General features: G+C 35.0%; 2 protein-coding genes across 2 annotated transcripts; both read left to right on the top strand.

Moving 5' to 3' along the window:
* Window positions 1-219: 219 nt before the first annotated feature.
* LOC123914661 lies at window positions 220-13,542 on the top strand. Its single transcript, XM_045965852.1, has 19 exons — window positions 220-1,661; window positions 1,754-1,888; window positions 2,045-2,214; window positions 2,297-2,507; window positions 3,103-3,340; window positions 3,427-3,577; window positions 3,657-3,948; window positions 5,359-5,528; window positions 5,664-5,796; window positions 6,133-6,358; window positions 6,445-6,595; window positions 6,689-6,980; window positions 9,724-11,004; window positions 11,108-11,242; window positions 12,006-12,175; window positions 12,300-12,510; window positions 12,657-12,894; window positions 12,986-13,136; window positions 13,236-13,542. Exons 1-19 carry the CDS (start codon window positions 302-304, stop codon window positions 13,539-13,541), a joined length of 6,021 nt encoding a protein of 2,006 aa, XP_045821808.1. The 5' UTR covers window positions 220-301; the 3' UTR covers window position 13,542.
* Window positions 4,453-7,140, top strand: LOC123918167 (G-type lectin S-receptor-like serine/threonine-protein kinase RKS1). The gene is made up of 6 exons (XM_045970140.1): window positions 4,453-4,535; window positions 5,359-5,528; window positions 5,664-5,874; window positions 6,133-6,358; window positions 6,445-6,595; window positions 6,689-7,140. The coding sequence occupies exons 2-6, from the start codon at window positions 5,364-5,366 to the stop codon at window positions 6,989-6,991; spliced, it is 1,056 nt and encodes a 351-aa protein (XP_045826096.1). The 5' UTR covers window positions 4,453-4,535; window positions 5,359-5,363; the 3' UTR covers window positions 6,992-7,140.
* Window positions 13,543-13,951: the final 409 nt, after the last annotated feature.

Below are 13,951 nucleotides of genomic sequence, written 5' to 3'. Positions count from 1 at the left end.
TCTATTCCTAGCCAGGTGCATGTACAAATAGAAGCCATCATTCTGAATTCACAAGAATCTATTTAAAAAAAATCTATAACAAACGAGCCCTATATTTCACTTGATAGATAATTGTATCTTATCTTCATTCATTTTATTTAGTTTTCCACTTTCATTAGGTGTCAGTGTTCCATTGTATGGAAAATATAATATAGCAGCCATCCTAAGACAAGGCAAAATAGGAAATATTTGATGAATCCAAAATCAACTGTTTCTATTTCTCATCATAAAATGCAAGACAGGTAGTATGAAAAAGGACTAGATGGACTCTGCTAAAAATCTTGTCTACCTTGTCACAACCAAAAATCTTAAACACAAAGTATTACATAAAAATTGGTTGCTTATAAACTCTTTGATTCTACTAATCACCTTCTTCTCCTTTTGTTCTTGTTCTTCTGATACCATAACTACTGATAAACCAATAAGAGATGGTGAGCTTCTTGTTTCTAAATCTAAAACGTTTGCTCTTGGATTTTTCACTCCACCTAAGTCCATTTCTCGCTATGTCGGGATTTGGTACAACAATTTGCCTATCCAAACTGTTGTTTGGGTTGCAAACAGAGATAGTCCCATCAATGACACTTCTGGAATTTTATCAATCAACCCAAAGGGAAATCTAGAACTGAACCAAAACCATAGCACCATTCCTATTTGGTCTACAAATGTTTCATTCCCACAATCACAAAGAAATAGTATCAGTGTTGTAGCTCAGCTATCGGATATAGCAAACCTTGTTCTGATGCTAAACAACACCAAAACTGTTATCTGGGAAAGCTTTGATCATCCAACAGACACCTTGCTTCCATATCTAAAGGTTGGTTTTGATAGAAAAATTAATCAAAGTTGGTTCCTCCAATCATGGAAGACAGATGTTGACCCTGGAAAAGGCGCATTCACGTTGAAATTCAGCACCATTGGCAAACCTCAGTTGTTTATGTACAACCATGATCTTCCTTGGTGGCGTGGTGGACATTGGAATGGAGAATTACTAGTAGGTATACCTAATATGAAACGAGATATGGCCACTTTTAACGTTTCTTTGGTTGAAGATGACAATCATGTAGCACTCACATATAACATGTTTGATAAGTCTGTCATTACTAGGATAGTGGTTCAGCAATCTGGTTTCTTTCAAACATTCACGTGGGACAATCAAAAGACTCAATGGAACCGCTACTGGTCTGAACCAACAGACCAATGTGATAACTATGGAACATGTGGATCAAACAGTAATTGTGACCCTTTCAATTTTGAAAACTTTAAGTGTACTTGTTTACTTGGTTTTGAACCGAAATTTCCACATGATTGGTATGAGAGTAGAGATGGGTCAGGAGGGTGTGTAAGGAATAATAATGCATCTGTTTGTAGGAATGGAGAAGGGTTTGTCAAAGTTGTAAGCTTGAAAGTTCCTGATACAACTGTGGCAGTGGCCAAAGGTGGTTTGAGTTTGGAAGAATGCGAAAAAGAATGCTTAAGAAACTGCTCTTGTACTGCCTATGCAGTTGCTGATGTGAGGAATGGTGGAAGTGGGTGTTTGGCTTGGTATGGTGATTTAATGGACATTCAAAAACTTACTGATCAAGGCCAAGATTTATTTTTACGCGTCGATGCTGTTGAACTAGGTAAGATATTCCCTCCTAAGCTATTTTTCATTCTAAATTTGATACTACTTAAGCGAAGTTTGAATTTCATTGGACTAGTTGCTTCTTATCAGCCAAAGCCAATAGCAACAAAAGCGGCAAAGGAGTCCTTGGTAGAAAGAGGTTGGCTGCGGTTCTGGTAGTTTCTATAGTTGCGATTATCGTCCTCCTCTCCTGTGTGTATTGCATGTGGAAGAAAAAAAGAAAGGGTATGTTATACATTTTTAAGGATAATATCCCTTGTATTTCATAATTTCTGACTTGCAAAAAGTGTCCTATTAGTTTTAAAACTATTATCGAGTGTACAAGAATGGCAAAATGTATAAGTTGATTTAAATCTTACCTCATTCCATTTGTAACTTCAGATGAAATGCTGCAGCAATCAAACCAAGAATCCTCGGAAGAAGAGATAGGTGCTCAAAGCAACACACATTCAAATCTACCCTTTTTCAGCTTTAAAACAATAATAACAGCGACAAGAAATTTTAGTCAAGAGAAAAAGCTTGGACAAGGTGGATTTGGCTCTGTCTATAAGGTATGTGAACTCTACATTAAGTTACTGATTTAAGAAGTGAAAACATCTTTCACCTCTTTATGTTCAGAGATAAGAATTTCAGGGTTGCTTGGTTAATGGACAAGAGGTAGCAGTGAAAAGATTGTCCAGAGATTCAGGTCAAGGCAAAGAAGAGTTTAAAAATGAAGTTACACTTTTAGTTAAACTCCAACACAGAAATCTAGTAAGGCTGCTTGGTTGTTGTTGTGAAAAAGAAGAAAGGATGCTAGTTTATGAATACCTACCAAACAAAAGCCTTGACTTCTTTATATTCAGTAAGCATCACTCCAACTCAGTCATTGTCTGTCCAGTCTGAACGAACTTGTATTTTGCTTATGCTTCATGTTGGATGTGCGTTCTAGAGTTTCAACGCCTGATCTGCATGAAGTAACAGCTCATAGCTTCTTTATTTTCATGGTGAAATTGCTTTGGAACCTGAGAAACTAAAATTGAACATAAAACCAAACATATGATTAGACAAGCATAAGGCATATGACTGAATTGGCAAGCATAAAGCATAAACTCAGGCTTATAAATAAAGTTTATATGCTAAATCTAGTCGATAGCTACTCAATGTAACAAACTGAAACTTCAGATAATTTTGAACAGGATACATCAGTTCAATTTATACAAATAAAAAAAAAACAATGCAATTTGTGGCACATGTTACAGGTTAAACCTGTTTCTATTTGCTAAAAAATGTCTATTGGGAATTTAGGCCTTCAACAATTAGCCTATCCGGATATCATCAAACTTGAGGCCTTTCACTAACACTACCTTGAATACATGTTTTATAATAAAGACAGGAAATATTGCAAATAATGTTTCCAAATGTGTTCAATTTATTGAAATTTCATCTGTTAAACTCAGATCAAACCCAAAGGTCATCATTGGAATGGGGCAGGCGTTTCAAAATTATTTGTGGGATTGCTCGAGGTGTTTTATATCTTCATCAAGATTCAAGGTTGAAAATAATTCATAGAGATCTAAAAGCCAGCAATGTTCTACTTGATTCTGCAATGAATCCCAAAATCTCAGATTTTGGTATGGCTAGAATATTTGGAGAAAATGAAATCCAAGCAAGAACGAAAAGAGTGGTCGGAACAAAGTATGTGTTACATCCTAATAATAACCAAGATTATAGAGATAGATGTGTAATTTTTATGATAAACTAACCATTTTGTATAATTGCAGTGGATATATGTCACCAGAATATGCAATGGAAGGACGGTACTCAACAAAATCTGATGTCTTCAGTTATGGTGTCTTACTACTGGAGATTATTGCTGGCCAAAGAAACACACATTGTGAAATAGGAAGAGACTCCCCAAATTTAATTGGACATGTAAGTTATATGAATAAAAAGAGGTATCCTTAAAATTGGTCAACTAATTAATGATGTACTTTGTGTTGTGCATATATAGGTGTGGACACTATGGACAGAAGGAAGAGCTTTGGATATAGTTGATCCAGCACTAAACCAATCTTATCCTTCTGCTATAGTTCTGAGATGCATTCAAATTGGACTTTTGTGTGTGCAAGAAAATGCAATGAATAGACCATCAATGTTAGAAGTTGTGTTCATGCTATGCAATGAAAGACCTCTTTGCCAACCTCAAAAACCAGCATTCTTATTCAACGGCAACCAAGAATTGCAAGGGTCTTCAACATCAGGAGGAGGATATTCAATAAATGAATTAACAGAAACCACCATCAGTGCTCGCTAAAAACTACCTTAATCAAATATGTAATTTTTTGTTGACACTTATGCATCATAATTGAGTTTGTAGTCATTTCAATAGGTTTTTGAGAGACATGTATTTATATTCACTTTGTGGTATTGTAAAATGAATCATTTGAGTAAGTGTCTGTTTCAATAAGCATATCAGTTGAAAGTGGTCTTTAACACAATGATTTAGTTGTGATAAGCAACTCATATAATCCAATCACAAAAATGTATCTTATATAAATATAAATTTATGGGTTATATCTTTTATTTTATTTTTTTGGTCAAGTAGCCATGTGGCTAGAAATTCCACCTTAAATGTGAAATCCCCAGGAACATTTCTGACGAACCTTTCCTCAGTAACAACTTGGTTGACCGTTTAAAAGCTGTTACCACTCTAAATAAAGAACGTTGCTCAACGGCTATCAGTGTACGCCTATATATACCATCTCTTTCTCATCATTTCTTTCATCTTCATACACATATCTCTTTCTCTTCCTCAATTTTTCTTCTTCAACTTTTATATCTACGACACTTCTAAATTCTGTGATTTTCTCATCAGATATTATTATAACAGGTTAGTTTTGTGAATTAATTTTAAGTTTTATTTATATAATTTTTAATTAGTTATTAATATAATATTGTAAATTATTTTTAGTTAATCTTAATTTTATTTTTATTCTTATTTTTAGTGTGACTGTTACTGTATGATCGTTGCTGTTGCTTGCGAATTTTTCTCATATACACATATTTCCCGCATTCTTCACAAGACCCTCTACCATTCACTTCTTCCTCTATTTTATTTGACTATTCTGAATTAAGATATCTTCTAATGCTCTAGAGTGACATCTCAGAGTGTATTTCAACTTAGAATGAAATCAAAGATGTAATCCTGAGATTACTCTTTTCTTAAATACATGAAGATTGAGCTCTAGAGATTACTCTCACAGTTACACACATCAGGAAAATATCATAAAAAAATCTAGCACTGAATACAAGTATGAGTTGGAATTAGCTTTTGTATCCCAATTTAAGTTGGAACTAGAACTTATTACAAGTTTTTTAAAGGCTTAAATGCAGTTTTACTTCCTGTTTTGAAAAAAGCAGAATTTTACCCCCCCCCCCCCCCCCTATTTTATAATTTTTTGGATTTTGCCCTCCCTCCACAAAATCTGCTTCTAAGCCTCAACTTCTAAGCTTCGCACAGAACTCAATTTAGATCAATAATTCACCAAACTGGTACTGAAATGACCGTAATCGAGTTAGCTTTCCAAAGAATCAAACCCCACTATTTGGAGTTACAGAGAAAGATTAATTACCGTTTGAGAGACAAGAAGAAACATGCTCTTCAAAATGAGTAAGTTGATTGAAATCTTACCTCATGTCATTTGTAATTTCAGATAAAATGATGCGGCAATTAAACCAAGATTCCTCTGAAGAAGAGAATGGTACTCAAAGCAGCACACATCCAAATCTACCATTTTTCAGCTTTAAAATGATAATGACAGCGACAAGAAATTGTGGTCATGAGAATAAGCTTGGACAAGGTGGATTTGGCTCTGTCTACAAGGTAAGTGAAACTCTTCATTAAGTTTCATGGAAGAAGTGACAGCATCCTTCACCTCTTTATATTCATTTCAATCACACACATTATAGGAAGATGATGCAAAATAGTGAAATGGGATTTAACTGATAAATATTTCAGGGTTGCTTGGTTAATGGACAAGAGATAGCAGTGAAGAGATTATCCAAACACTCAGGTCAAGGCAAAGAAGAATTTAAAAATGAAGTTGCACTTTTAGTTAAACTCCAACACAGAAATCTAGTGAGATTGCTTGGTTGTTGCTTTGAAAAAGAAGAAAGGATGCTAGTTTATGAATACCTACCAAACAAAAGCCTAGACTTCTTTATTTTTGGTATTCCTCTCACAAACTCACTCATTGTTTTTCTATAGCCTTGTAGTTTAATGAACTTGTAGTATATGCGCATAAATCACAGGGACTGAATTGGGAAGGAAAATCAACACATTTTTATTGGCTTCCTGATAAATAGAGTAAAACTTTATTTACCTTTTTCATTACATATTTTGATATTTTTGTATGAAGTTAAGCTCAATATGCAATTAATGTTTCCAAATATGTTATATTTATAAAAATTTCAACTGTTAAACTTAGATCAAAACCAAAGGTCATCCTTGGATTGGGGTATACGTTTTGAAATTATTTGTGGGATTGCTCGAGGTGTTTTATATCTTCATCAAGATTCAAGGCTGAAAATAATTCATAGAGATCTAAAAGCCAGCAACATTCTCTTTGATGCTCCAATGAATCCCAAAATTATGGCTAGAATATTTGGAGAAGATGAAATCCAAGCAATAACACAAAAAGTGGTTGATACATTGTATGTGCCATACCCTTATAATACCCTAGACTATAGAGACAGATCTGTATTTTTGATTATGCTCTAACTATTTTGTATATATGCAGTGGATATATGGCACCAGAATATGCAATGGAAGGACGGTATTCAACGAAAACTGATGTCTTCAGTTATGGGGTCTTAATAATGGAGATTATTGCTGGCAAAAGAAACACACATTGTGGAACAGGAAGAGCTTCTCCAAACTTAATCGGACATGTAAGTTATAAAAATATAGAGGGAACCTTAAAATGGCCAACAATTTAATGATCTATGATGTACCTATTTGAAGACTGTGTTGTGAATTTGTAGGTGTGGACACTATGGACAGAAGGAAAGGCCATGGATATAGTTGATCCGGTACTAAACCAGTCTTATCCTTCTGTTATGGTTCTGAGATGCATTAAAATTGAACTTTTGTGTGTGCAAGAAAACGCCATGAATAGACCATCAATGTTAGAAGTTGTTTTCATGCTATGCAATGAATCACCTCTTTGCCAACCTCAAAAACCAGCATTTTTATTCAATGGCAACCAAGATTTGCAAGATTCATCAACATCAGGAGGAGGATCTTCAATAAATGAAATAACAGAAACTACCATCAGTGCTCGCTAAAAGCTACTACCTCAATCAATTATGTAAATTTTATGTTCATACTTTTCCATCAGAATTGAGTTTGTAGTCGTTTCAATAGGCTGAGAGACAAGTATGTGTATTCACTTCGTGGTATTGTTAAATGAATATGTGATTAAGTGTCTATTTCACTAAGCATATCAATCGAAATTGATCATAAAACACAATTCTTTAGCTGTGTTTGTTACTATGAAAATCTGCATTGATGGACCAACTGGGCATATTTACAAAATTATATTAAATGGTTTATCAATCGGTCACAGTCGATACCACCTTGATGAAGGCTGATAGCTGTTGAGAAATTGTTAGTTGCAGCAGTTATGGAAGTTCAAAGAATGTCACTGTCAAAGTTTTGCTGATTAGGGAGATTTGTCAAACTGTCAAAGCACGATGAAAGGAATACTTATGATCCCTTCTCGAGCCCTATCATGAAACAAGTAAACAATTCAACACATTTGAACATGTGAATAGAATCAGGAATCCTCCTACAATGGCAAGTTTAATACACAAAAAATGATCTCTGTAAATAATAGCAAGCAAGACAAATGACTAAAACTGCCACCATTCCTTTTTTGCCAAGAGAACCATAAGGATGTTTTGCATACATAGTTGCCACCATGATTCATGCAGACTTGACAATGATTGTCTTTGGAGATCTCAACAAAGATTTGAAAGTGGGGATTATAGCATTAAAATAAGCGAGTAAAGTGAGTAAAGTGGGGGATTAGCTATCCTTCCGATCACAAGCCTCTCAAAATTTTCGATGAAATCTCAGATGATAGCCGCTCTTTAGATTCTGGATTTGGATTCTTTAAAGTGAGTTGAGTGTAAAGTGAAGAAATCAAGAGTTGTGGTCATAACAAACCAATGATTTATTATGATGTACTTATAATATATCTACCTTTGATTTAGTATTAATTAATGGTTGATATTACTCACTTTACACTCTAAAGTGAATCACTCACTTTAGAGGAGCCAAATCCTTAGACTCTATATTTCTCCTAGCCCTCAAAATTCTGTTTTTATCCTTAAAAATTCAGTTTGCAAGGAAGTTTGTCATTTCTTACAAGTCAGTGTACCAGCTCATGACCGATTTGATTGAGGTGCATTTCTAAGTTCTAACTGCAAAGCTAATTACACACTTCCCAGCTAGTTGTTACTTTTCTTCATTAATTTTTATTTTAATAATTTCCTTAAGTGTCGGTCACTACTAATTGACTATGTGCTGTTGAAGAGTACAATTTGCGTCAATTGGACTATTTCTATTTTCTCCTGAATCCTAATAAAATACTTTAAAATGCATTCCTAGACAGGTGCATGCATAAAGAGAATATTTTTTGTCAAGTATAAAGAGAATACTTTATTGGTAGAGCCGTCAAAATGGGTTAGCTCGAATGGGTCGGCCCGCCAAGCCTGATTTTTTCCCGGGCTCGGATCTTGAAAATCCTAGCCCGAATTAATGCGCGAGAAACTCGTAAGTAGCGGATGAGTAAAAATAGGGCGCGCAAGAAACTCGTAAGTAGCGGATGAGTAAAAATATAGGGCGCGAGAAACTCATAGGTAGCGGATGAGTAACAATAGGGCGCGCGAGAAACTCGTAGGTAGCAGATGAGTAAAATTAGGGCGCGTGAGAAACTCGTAGATAGCGGATGAGTAAAAATACGGCACGCGACAATTATATATATATATATATATATATATATATATATATATATATATATATATATATATATATATATATATATATATATATATATATCGGATGAATAAAAATAGGACGCGCGAAAATTATTGATCATATTTATAATGTTGAGTTTGAGCACTAAATGTAAATAAAAAATAAACCTGGCGGCCCGAAAGCCCGACAACCCGTACCGGGCCGGGCTCGGGCACTAATTTTGGTAGCCCGTTTTTTATCCGGGTTTTTTAGCCCGGCCCGATGAAGCCCGACCGGGCCGGCTCGAATTTGGCCGGGCCGCACGTTTTGACAGCTCTATTTATTGGCCCCGTGAGCTTAGCTCAGTTGGTAGAGATATCGCACTATATGTGCAGGAGTCGAGGTTCGAACCTCCGACACTCCACTTATATTCATCTTTAAGGTGGATTTTCTAGCTACGAGGATACTTGACAAAAAAAATAAAATAGAATACTTTATTACTAGATATTTTTCTTATTTTTAATTATCAATAGTGGCTAGAAATTCTTGCATATATAATCAAATGTCTCTGTCAATTGAACTATATTTTTGGTAACTTAAAAGAATTTTTTAATTTCACATTGGTCCTTTAATGATTAAAGATTAAAGTTCAATTTTGATGCCTTAAAGATATCTACGTTTGTCATATTGATCCATAAAATTAACTATATTCAATCTTGGTTGTCGATTGTTGATCGGACGGTTCAGACGAGTAAATGTGTGAATGACGTCAAATTCAAGTCCCTGTTGTTACTTTGTCGTCTTCGTTTATTTTATTTTCCGACTTTTGTTAGTTGTCAGTGTCACTGATCCACCGTGTGGAAAATATAAAGCATATCCATCCAAAGACATAATAGTTGACACTGTCGTCAACCACTAGTGTAATTGACTTTGTGCTTTTGAAGAGGAAATTTTGTGTAAATTGGAGTATTTCTTTCTACTATTTTCTCCTCATAAAATGCAAGAGGTGTGTGAATTGGTAACACACTGTTTTGATTTTGTTACATAAAAATGTGCTTCTTCACTGTTTTGATTTTGCAACTTCTTACATTTTCATTTTGTTCTTGTTTTTCTGATACCATATCTTCTGACAAACCTATAAGAGACGGCGAGCTTCTGATATCTAAATCTAAAACGTTCGCTCTTGGATTCTTCACTCCAGGAAAGTCCATGTCTCGCTATGTTGGAATTTGGTACAACAATTTGCCAATCCAAACTATTGTTTGGGTTGCAAACAGAGATAGTCCAATCAATGACACTTCTGGAATTCTATCAATCGACTCAAATGGAAATCTGGTACTCAACCACAACCTAAGCACCATTCCCATTTGGTCGACCAACGTTTCATTACAACAATATCAAAGAAATAGTACGAGTGTTATAGCTCAACTAACGGATATAGCAAACCTTGTTATTGTGCTAAAAACCACAAAAAAAGTCATATGGGAAAGCTTTGATTATCCCACAGATACTTTTCTTCCATATCAAAGGCTTGGTTTTGATAGAAAAACTAATCAAAGTTGGTTCCTTCAATCCTGGAAGACTAATGATGACCCTGGTAAAGGTGCCTTCACGTTGAAATTCAGCACCATTGGTAAACCTCAATTCATTATGTATAACAATGACCTTCCTTGGTGGCGCGGTGGACCTTGGATTGGATCAACATTAGCAGGTGTACCTATTGTGAAACACGAAAGGGCCACTTTTAACGTTTCTTTTGTTGAAGATAACAACAATGTAGCACTTACATATAACATATTTTATAAGCCTGTCATTACAAGGATTGTGGTTCACAAATCTGGTTTCTTTCAAACACTCACGTGGGACAATCAAAAGAATCAATGGAACCAGTTCTTTTCAGAACCAGTAAACCAATGTGATAGCTATGGAATTTGTGGATCGAACAGTAATTGTGACCCTTTAAACTTTAAGGATTTTAAGTGTACTTGTTTACCTGGTTTTGAACCCAAATTTCCACTTGATTGGTATGATAGTGGAGATGGGTCAGGAGGCTGCGTAAGGAAGAAAGGTGCATCTGTTTGCGGAAACGGAGAAGGTTTTATCAAAGTTGTTAGCTTGAAAGTTCCTGATACATCTGTGGCAGTTGCGAAAGGTGGTTTGAGTTTGGAAGAATGCGAAAAAGAATGCTTAAGAAACTGCTCTTGTACTGCTTATATAGTTGCTGATGTGTGTAACGGCGAAAGTGGCTGTTTAGCATGGCATGGGGATTTAATGGACATTCAAAAACTAACTGATCAAGGACAAGATTTATTTTTACGCGTCAATAAAGTTGAACTAGGTAATTATTTATGATATTCCCTCTTAGTACGGTGTTCTTCTTTCTAAATTTGATACCACTAAGGTGTAGTTTGAACTTTTTTGGTTTTGTTTCTTCTTATCAGCCAATTACGACAGAAAAAGCAAAGGAGTCGTTGACAAAAAGAGGCTGGCTGCAATTCTGGTAGCTTCTATAATTGCAATTGTCCTCCTCCTCCTCTTCTCCCATGTGCACCGCAGGTTGAAGAAAAAAAGAAAGTGTAAGTGATTTAAGGATGATATTCCTGTTCTTTATATTTCATTATTATTTGCAATATGTCTTGCAAAAACTTTCATGTTAGTTTCTTCAATTTCAACCATTCTTTTTGTAGTGTTCAATTATTACATTGATTGTGTTATCTTTGGTATAACGATGGTTATGTCAGGATCAGGGAGTTCTGGAGAGTGTTCGGGAGGAGTGGTGGCACGGGGCCCCAAAATTTTAGGATGGGGTTGAATTTATATGTGGAATTTTTATGTGACAATTGAGGTTATGAATTACCAGATTTGTTATTAAATTATAATTCTACCTTGATATTTCAATTCATAAATTTGAACCCTAAAAAAATATTAAAACAGGTTGTGATTAGTGAACGTATTGTTAGAGAACCAATGGTAGAGACTAAAGAGGAAAAAATAAATTGGGCAGCAAGCAATGATAACAATTACTTAAACGAGAGAGATGCCGAAAAACAATGACACTTGAAAGGAGATTATAAGAAGAAAAAAAAAGAACTTGAAAGGAGATGTTAAAAGAATAATTTTTTTTTTTGTTGAATATGTTAAAAGAATAATTAATTGGCTAAGATTTGGAAAAGTAATGATCACATGGATTTTAAATAAATAAATATGAACCTTTAAATCAATAAAAATAAATGGACAAGATTTTTGACACCTGGTGTTAACGGATCCTAACTCATATATATTCCCCATCAAATTTTCTAATTTGATTGAAATCCTACTTCATGCCATTTGTAACTTCAGATAAAATGATGCTGCAATTACACCAAGATTCCTCTGGAGAAGTGAATGTTGCTCAAAGCAACATACATCCAAATCTACCCTTTTTCAGCTTTAAAACGATAATGACAGCTACAAGAAATTGTGATCATGAGCATAAGCTTGGACAAGGTGGATTTGGCTCTGTCTATAAGGTAAGTGAAACTCTACTTTAAGCTACTGATGCAAGAAGTGACAGAATCCTTCACCTCTTTATATTCATTTCAAACGCGTTGATGCAAAAATAATGAAATGGGACTTAAGAGATAAATATTTCAGGGTTGCTTGGTTAATGGACAAGAGATAGCAGTGAAAAGATTGTCAAGAAATTCAGGTCAAGGCAAAGAAGAGTTTAAAAATGAAGTTACACTTTTAGTTAAACTTCAACACAGAAATCTAGTGAGGTTGCTCGGTTGTTGCTTTGAAAAAGAAGAAAGAATGTTAGTTTATGAATACCTCCCAAACAAAAGCCTAGACTTTTTTATATTCGGTGTGCCCCTCTCTCTAACTCACTCATTGTCTCTCTAGCCCAAATAAAACTGTATTTAGACATGCATAAACCCCAGAATGCTAGTAGTGACTGAATTATATTTTCCTTTTCCATTATATTCTGAAAATTTTATTTGTTCAACTCAGATCAAAACCAAAGGTCATCACTGGATTGGAATAAGCGTTTTGAAATTATTTGCGGGATTGCTCGAGGTGTTTTATATCTACATCAAGATTCAAGGCTGAAAATAATTCATAGAGATCTAAAAGCCAGCAATGTTCTGCTTGATGCTGGAATGAATCCCAAAATCTCAGATTTTGGTATGGCTAGAATATTTGGAGAAGATGAAATCCAAGCAAGAACAAAAAGAGTGGTTGGAACATAGTATGTGTCACTCCTTTATAGTCACCAAGATTATAGATATGGATGTGTATTTTTTATGATACTCTAACCATTTTGTATAATTGTATTGTAGTGGATATATGTCACCAGAATATGCTATGGAAGGATGTTATTCAACAAAATCTGATGTCTACAGTTATGGTGTCTTACTTCTGGAGATTATTGCTGGCCAAAGAAACACATATCGTGAAACAGGAAGAGCCTCCCCAAATTTAATTGGACATGTAAGTTATAAAAAAAAAAAAAAGAGGTAACCTTAAAATTGGCCAACAATTTAATGATGTATGACGTACTTATTTAAAGTCTGTGTTGTGAATTTGTAGGTGTGGACACTCTGGATAGAAGGAAAGTCCTTGGATATAGTTGATCCAGCACTAAACCAGTCATATCCTACTGCTATGGTTCTGAGATGCATTCAAATTGGACTTTCGTGTGTGCAAGAAAATGCCATGAATAGACCAACAATGTCAGAAGTTGTTTTCATGCTATGCAATGAAACACCTCTTTGCCAACCTCAAAAACCAGCATTCTTATTCAATGGAAACCGAGATTTACAAGAGTCATCAACATCAGGAGGAGGAGGATCTTCAATAAATGAAATAACAGAAACTACCATCAGTGCTCGCTAAAAACTACCTTAATCAGTTGTGTACGATGAATTTAAGGAAACACATATAATCCAATCATAAGTTTTTTTTTTAACTTGTTATCCGGTCTTAGAACCGACTAATCAAAGAGGACCAATTTCACCGCCCACTTGCGGGGCCCCATTTAAAGCCAGAGTTTTTTTTGGCTCTATATGGACTTAGCCCACCGAAATTGGCACCAAGGTAAATCGAACTGAGACCTTGAGAGGAGCATACTACAAGGACCCAAGCCAACACCACTAGAACATGAGGAGGAGGATCTTCAATAAATGAATTAACAGAAACTACTATCAGTGCTCGCTAAAAGCTACCTTAATCAATTATGTAAATTTTATGTTCATACTTTTCCATCAGAATTAAGTTTGTAGTCATTTCAAAATTTCAATAGGTTT

This window comes from Trifolium pratense, linkage group LG3 (assembly GCF_020283565.1).
Source record: "Trifolium pratense cultivar HEN17-A07 linkage group LG3, ARS_RC_1.1, whole genome shotgun sequence".
Classification (NCBI taxonomy): Eukaryota; Viridiplantae; Streptophyta; class Magnoliopsida; order Fabales; family Fabaceae; genus Trifolium; species Trifolium pratense.
Note: the sequence above shows the minus strand (reverse complement) of the source record. Positions and strands in the feature narration are given on the sequence as shown.

Coding starts and splice junctions, on each gene's coding strand:
- LOC123914661 (XM_045965852.1), top strand. CDS start 302: ATGGACTCTGCTAAAAATCTTGTCTACCTTGTCACAACCAAAAATCTT. Junction 6,359..6,444: donor CAAAAAGTGGTTGATACATT/GTATGTGCCATA, acceptor GTATATATGCAG/TGGATATATGGCACCAGAAT. Junction 11,243..12,005: donor GTTGAAGAAAAAAAGAAAGT/GTAAGTGATTTA, acceptor TTGTAACTTCAG/ATAAAATGATGCTGCAATTA.
- LOC123918167 (XM_045970140.1), top strand. CDS start 5,364: ATGATGCGGCAATTAAACCAAGATTCCTCTGAAGAAGAGAATGGTACT. Junction 6,359..6,444: donor CAAAAAGTGGTTGATACATT/GTATGTGCCATA, acceptor GTATATATGCAG/TGGATATATGGCACCAGAAT. Junction 6,596..6,688: donor CTCCAAACTTAATCGGACAT/GTAAGTTATAAA, acceptor GTGAATTTGTAG/GTGTGGACACTATGGACAGA.